This window comes from Petaurus breviceps, unplaced genomic scaffold (assembly GCF_028583685.1).
Source record: "Petaurus breviceps papuanus isolate PSGF00001 unplaced genomic scaffold, PetGlider_PUasm1.0 90654, whole genome shotgun sequence".
Lineage (NCBI taxonomy): Eukaryota > Metazoa > Chordata > Mammalia > Diprotodontia > Petauridae > Petaurus > Petaurus breviceps.
Window position 1 is genome coordinate 5,283,226 of NW_027187301.1, and position 7,606 is coordinate 5,290,831.

General features: G+C 38.3%; 1 protein-coding gene across 1 annotated transcript in view; it reads left to right on the plus strand.

The window, feature by feature from the left end:
• Window positions 1-7,606, plus strand: part of LOC138143772 (glycerol-3-phosphate dehydrogenase 1-like protein) — a 40,281-nt gene that overhangs the window by 15,992 nt on the left and 16,683 nt on the right. Inside the window, exon 4 of the mRNA XM_069065045.1 lies at window positions 3,307-3,447. Coding sequence (XP_068921146.1) covers window positions 3,307-3,447 — 141 coding nt within the window. The remainder of the gene's footprint in view (window positions 1-3,306; window positions 3,448-7,606) is intronic.

Sequence of the window (7,606 nt, forward strand, 5' to 3'; positions counted from 1 at the left end):
AAAGTGACTCTAGACAAACTTTGGAGCCACAGAACCCACAAAATGACACAGAGAAGCTAACCTCCTGCTGAACACAGCCCAGCAGGATGGCAAGAAAGCGGCCAGCTCAGTGCTCTGGGTGATGAGCCCAGCCCTTCTGGAGCTGGAGGTTTTAGCCTCAAGGCAGCCTGAACAGCCGCCAGCTGGAGGGACTTCAGATAACCAGCAGCTGTGACGGTTTCCAGAAATACCCACCCATGAATGCCAAAGACAAAGTGAGACGTCAGTGTAGATTTTGCAGGAACAGGGAATTTGGGAGTGAGGTCTGGCCTTTGCCCCTGGGGCAAGAAGCAGCTGAGGCTCCACAGCTGTACAGCTGCAGCCACGTGGCTGCTTCAGAGCTCCTTGTCTGCAGATTATAGGGGTACCAAGCAACCAGTCAGAGGGGTAATTGCTCTTGCTTTAACCTGCTTGGATCTGGATCGCTGTCTAGGGTGGAGGTCCTGGGATGCATGAACAGTCTACCCGAGCTTGTGGAGGCTTCAGAGAAGACACCCAACTGACAGCTCTGGCAGCTGCGAAAACCCCAGCATTTGGGACAAAGCTCCCCTGTCTGGTAGCAGAGTTCTATTGTGGCAAAAGGCTCAAAAGTCAAGTAATTGAGCGGCAACATGAGCAAGCAAAGGAAGTAAAGCAAACAGAGCAATCCTACATTAGACTTCTATTTTGGGGACAAAAAGGATCAAAGCATGGAACAGGAGGAAGACAGTGAAGTCAGAACTCCTGCACCAAAAGCTTCCAAGAAAAATACGAGTTGGTTACAGGCCATAGAGGAGCTTAAAAAGGATTTTAAAAACCAAATAAGAGAAGTAGAGGAAAAATTGGGAAGAGAAATGAGAATGATACAAGAAAATTATGAAATGAGAGTTAACAACCTTACTGAAGAAATAGCACCTTAAAAAATAGACTAACTCAAATGGCAAGAGAGGCTCAAAAAGCCATTGAGGAGAAGAATGCCTTAAAAAGCCGAATTTGCCAGATGGAAAAAGAATCTCCAAAGCTCACTGAAGAGAATCATTCCTTCAGAATTAGACTGGAGCAAATGGAAGCTAGTGACTTTATGAGAAATCAAGATACTATTAAACAGATCCAAACAAATGAAAAAATAGAAGGCAATGTGAAATACCTCAATGGAAAAACTACTGACCTGGAAAATAGATCCAGGAGAGATAATTTAAAATTATTGGACTACCTGAAAGCCATGATCAAAAAAAGAACCTAGAAATCATCCTTCAAGAAATTCTCAAGGAAAATTGCCCTGATGTTTTAGAACCAGAGGGCAAAATAGAGGTTGAAAGAATCTACTGATAACCTCCTGAAAAAGACCCCAAAAAGAAAACTCCTAGGAATATTATAGATGGGTTCTGGAGTTCCTAGATCAAGGAGAAAATATTACAAGCAGCCAGGAAGAAACAATTTGAATATTGTGGAAACACAATCAGGATAACTCAGGATCTGGCAGCTTCTACACTGAGGGATCGAAGGACTTGGAATATGATATTCCAGAAGTCAAAGGAACTGGGATAAAAACCAAGAATCACCTATCCAGCAAAACTGAGTATCATGTTTCAGAGGAAAATATGGTCATTCAGTGGAATAGAGGACTTTCAAGCAATTTTTTTTTTTGCTTTTTGGAGGGCAATTGGGGCTAAATGACTTGCCCAAGGTCACAAGGCTTGTTTTTGTGTTAAGTTCCCAAGGCCGGATTTGAACTCAGGTCCTCCTCAGTCCAGGGCCAGTGCTCTATTCACTGCACCACCTAGCTGCCCCAACTTTCAAGCATTCTTCATGAAAAAACCAGAGTTGAATAGAAAATCTGACATTCAGATACAAGAAGCAAGAGCAGCATGAGAGGTAAACAGGGAAAAGAAATCATAAGGAACTTATCAAAGTTGAACTACTTAATATTCCTACATGGAAAAACAATAATTGTAACTTAGGAAACTTTTCTAATATGAGGATAGTTGAAGGGAATATAAATGTATAAATATATACGTATAAATACATATATATGTCTATATAGGAGGGTATATGGGCATATGAATACATATTTGAGTGTATATATGTGTACAGGTATACATAGATAGAGGGCACAGGACCAATTTAATAGGAAGGGATGATACTTAAAAGGTGAAATTAAGAGGTGAGAGAGGAATATAATGAAAGGAGATGGGGAGAGACAGAATGGGGTAAACTATCTCATATAGAAGAGGTAAGGGAAAATGGTTTCAATGGAGGGGAAGAAGAGGAAAGCAAAAGGGAATGGGTCAACCTTATTCTCATTGAATTTGTCTTAGGGAGAGAATGACACACACTAAATAGGGTATCTCACCCTATAGGAGAGTAGGGGGGAAGTGGATGAGAGGGGGAATAATGGAAGAGAGGGAAGTCTGGGGGGAGGGAAGTTGGAAGCACCCACTTTTGAAAAGGGATAGGATCAAAGTAGAGAATAGAACAAGTGGGAGGTGGGATAGGAGGGAGAGAATATAGTCAGTCTTTTACAATATATCCACTATGGAAATGTTTTACATAGCTACACATGTCCAATCTATGTTGAATTGCTTATCTTCCCAGTGAGGGTGGGTGATGAGGGAGGAAGGGAAAGAATCTGGAATTCAAAGTTTTAAAATCAAATGTTTAAAAATATATATATATATATTACATGTTTTTACACATTTTTTACATTTTACATTATTTTACACAAAGATATACAGGCACTGGGGCATGGAGATCCACTGTGCCCTACTGGAAAGTCGGAGGGGACATGGGGAAAGATATGGGAGAGAGTAGATTGGGGAGGGGGATATTCAGTAAGATTGCTGTTTTGGGATGGTGGGTAGGGAAAAATGGGGAGAAAATTCGTAACTCAAAATCTTGTGGAAATGAAAGTTGTAAAGTAAAAAATAAATCATATAATCCTAAAAAAAAAAAGATTGTGGGTCTCCTGCTTCTTGGCCTACATTCATACTTATAAGAAGAGGTTGCTAATAATCAGTCAATAAATTTTTATTAAGGGGCGGCCAGGTGGCGCAGTGAACAGAGCACTTTCCCTGGAGTCAGGAGGATCTGAGTTGAAATCCGGCCTCAGGCACTTAACACAAAACTAACCATGTGACCTTGGGCAAATCGCTTAACCCCAATTGCCCTGCCTTCCCCCCTCCAAAAAGAAAAGTCTATAAATAAATAAATATTTATTTATTTCTGTGATATGTTTTTATTTCTAGTGATATGTTATGAGGTGGAATAAATGATGCCTTCTGGTTCCAGGTGGCTATTCCAGATTTGGTGAAAGCAGTAAAGAATGCTGACATCCTCGTGTTCATCACACCCCATGAATTTGCTTCAAAAACCTGCTCTGAAATAGCAGGTCATCTGAAACCTGGAGCATTTGGCATCTCCCTCACCAAGGTACAACCCAATTTGATAAGGTCTGTATTTGGTGGGAGGTGGTAACAAAGATTAGCCCTTCAGAATCCAATGCACTTCTCTTTGAGCTTCAGATTCCAGACTAGCTCTCCTCAATCAAATCTCTAATCCACAGAATTTGTGTTGACAAACTCTTAAATTTTTCTGTGAGGTTGGGAGTCCAAAGAGAAATGGAGATAGATTATTTTCTCTATAAAGTGATGTTGCTGGGGACCAGCTGAAGTATCGTTATGAATGTACAAGGTCTATTGTCCCTTCCAAACTTTGGCAGGTATATGAAGCCATATTGCTATGGGCTTGTACAACAGCACAATTAGGGGAGCCGCCCTGAGCCCCACCAATCTGTCAGCATTCCAAAGACAATCTCGCTCCTACCTTCTGAGGATATTAGTCTCCACTGAATCTTTGAGAACCCGAGGAACAAAAACGATCCAGGAGTGGTGTGGTAGAAATGATTGATATGATTTACAATACATGGGCCATTTGAATCAAGAATCTGGAAAGTTTTTCACTATAATCACTTAATGTCTCTGAGCCTCTTCTTTCCTCATCTGTAAAATGGGAATGATGATACTTGTCACATCTGTTTTCTTTTTTTTGCTTTTTTGGAGGGCAATTGGGGTTAAGTGACTTGCCCAAGGTCACACAACTAGTAAGTGTCAAGTGTCTGAGGCCAGATTTGAACTAAGTCCTCTTGGCTCCAGGGCTGGTGCTCTGTTCACTGCATCACTTAGCTGCCCCTATCACATCGATCTTTTAAGAGTTGTCATAATGCAGGCAGCTGCCCTCCAAAAAAAAAAAGCAAAAAAAAGAGTTGTCATAATTTTGAATGAGATAACATATGTAAAGCATTTTCCCAACTTTAAAGCACTACAGAAATGTTTGTTATTGTTATTATGGGGGAGATGAGTCACTTTTTCAATTATCTAGGTTTCTTTCTTTTCCTACGCCTTCCTCTAATGGTGACCTAGGTGGTGGCACAGTAGATAATAGTACTGGGCCTGAAGTCAAGAAGACTCATCTTCCTGAGCTCAAACTTGGCCTCAGATGGTTCCCAGCCGTGTGACCCTGGGCAAGTCACTTAATCCTGTTTGCCTCAGTTTCCTCATTTGTAAAATGAGCTAGAGAAGGAAATGATAAACCACTCCAGTATGTTTGCAAGAAAACCCCAAAAGCTGTCACAGAGTCAGACATGACTGAAAACTACTGAACAACAGAACAATGACAATGGTGACCTGGAAAATCATAGATGACATGCACTGTGAACTTCTCATAGCAACTCTGAGAAGTTTGTAAGGTGAAAATGCGTGTGTGGTGGGGGAGGGAGGTTTACTATTATGAGTTAAAAATTAAGTTTTGCCATTATTTGTGCATTTCAGTTATCTAAGATCTTTTTTTTTTTTAACCTCCTTGTCAATTTATAAAGCTCACTGTGAGATTGACTGTTTGAATGGCTTCTCTCCCTGGAGCTGGTGCTTGGTTTCCAATTTTACTTCAGGGTAAAAATGCCAAGCTCTTGGAGGCGTGAGTTCAGTCATCTTCTCAGCTGTGTCCAACTCTTTTCAAACATTTTTTTTCAAATGCTTTCAAATATTTTCTTTTCTTTTAATAGTTCAGTTCATAATCTAACAACATTCATATCAGGAGAGAAGCTGCATTCCTAATAGCATCATCTGATACAGTAGTTTACCAAATTTCATAATATTAGATGATATTTAGTCAGATGTATTTCCAAATGACCTTACAGAGAAAATCTTTCATGCCATCTTTAATACAGCTAAACACATTAGGTGGAACTTCCTCAACATAAGATGATTTATAATATGAACTGGTTTATAAACTTTCCCACTCAAATCAGATGTAATTCTGACTCTTTCACCTCTGGATTACATAGCTCTCAGTTTAAGTATTATAGAACTTACATCATTTCACCAGCAGAGCTGAAACAAATTTATAACCATGTCAAAAACTAGTCTCATTTAATAAGTTAATAAACATTTAATAAGATAAAACAACTAAGACTTTTAAAAAACATTATAATAATCTTTTTTTTTGGGAGGGGGAAGGCAGGGCAATTGGGGTTAAGTGACTTCCCCAAGGTCACACAGCTAGTAAGTGTTAAGTGTCTGAGGCTGAATTTGAACTCAGATCCTACTGACTCCAGGGCTGGTGCTCTATTCACCTCGCCACCTAGCCGCCCCTATAATAATCTTAATAAAATAAAATACATGCAACAAAAATAGTTAGCAACCTTTAGACAATGCATTAACAATTGAGTTTATATACCCAAACAGTATCTAAATTACAAGAGAAGTCATTTTTCTATAGCTATATTGTTGTTAGCAAGTTTCACAATATAAGCATGTCATGAGGAATGAAAAGTCAGAGAGACACAATTTCTGGGCAATTAATAATCAATTTATCAATTTTGTCTAGCAAATAATTTTTAAAATGAGGTCAGGTACTTCTGGAAGCCAAAGATAAACCTTTGGAGGCTGCTAGGCATTTAAATAGCCTTGGAAGAGTTGGTGTTCAGGACAAGCAGAGGCCAATTCTTATTGGTTTTAATTAATTAGTTTTAATTCATTAATGAGAGAATGAATATTATAATGAGAAGGTAGGCTTATTCTAATGGACAAAGAGACTCATCTCTACCCAGATCATCCCCTCTCCCCCTTGGGTTCTATTCCCCATCCAGTCTTACTTCAGTAGAACAATGGTGGGGTTATGGTAAGAATGCCACCTAGATAAGATGGTCTTTACCCATTAATCAAAACTCAGATTTCCCAGTTGGGTAGGATCTCAACCAAGATTGAACCCAATCTCATCATCAACCCTCTCTTTCAGAGGCTAGTTTGACTGAGGAAATAGGAAGGGAAAACCTTAATCTTAATTTAATAATTGGTTATTAATATAAGAGAAAAGTAATCATTTTTCTTAATGTGTTTAATCTTACATTAATAGCACTAAAAATACATCTATACAGCTTTGCCAGTTTAAATTCATACCTGTTATCATTAGGTTAGGTCAAACTGTGGTAAGCTCAGTATTATAAATCATTACTGTTAGAATCTCTCTCTCTCCTCTCTCTCTCTCTCTTTCTCTCTCTCTCGTGTGCAATCTGGGTTAACTGACTTACCCAGAATCACACAGCTAGTAAGTGCCTGAGGACAGATTTGAACTCAGGTCCTCCTGACTGTTGGGCCAGCGTTCTGTCCACTATGCCATCTAGCCCCACCTAGAATCTCTTTAAGATTAAGATTTAAGATTTCTGGGGTAGCTAGGTGTCACAGTGAATAGAGCACTGGCCCTGGAGTCAGGAAGTCCTGAGTTCAAATTCAGACTGACACTTAACACTATCAAATCAATGTGAGGTATTAAATCCACATCATAGATTGTTAAGCTTGAGGTAAATAATACAATTAACAAATTTCTAGAGCTATGCATTTTTTCTAACACTATCTTAATACCAAATAGTATAATAAATTCTGACTTATCATAAGCATCTTACTAGAATAAACATTTAATTTAAAATGAGATGAGAATAAATTAAATTACACTTGGAACTCTTTGCTTTCAAATTTACTCATAGCTCTCTGTAACTTTTCCCTCTTTACTTTGAAATCAAGATGTAATTGTTATTACTGCAGTTTCCATAAAGTAAATACATAAAGTTTCACACACCCTTTCCACTTAAATGAAGCCAAATCTTTCCTCAAACCTTTCTTTTAACATATTCAAACCTTCTTTTCCTATTTATACATCTCTTCTATGGTCTAAAAACCCATAACTTTCTTATTTCCTTCATAATCCAATAGTATTTCAGACTCACTATAGTTGAGACTGTACAGGTACTTTACTTAAAATTGTTCATTATTGTCAATCAGTTATAATTCTGTTATTGCCTAAAAGATGGAAGCACCAAAAATCCTTTAAGATGTTCTTAGTAATTACAAAAACTTTAACAGATTACAAAAACTTGGTGTATTTAAATAACGATTAAGTTCTGGTCTATTATTCAGAGAAGTAACATAAAGCAACTATCCAAATAAACATGTAGATTTCAAGTTTCTTTCTCTCTTTCTTTCTTTCTCTCTTTCTTTCTTTCTTTCTTTCTTTCTTTCTTTCTTTCTTTCTTTCT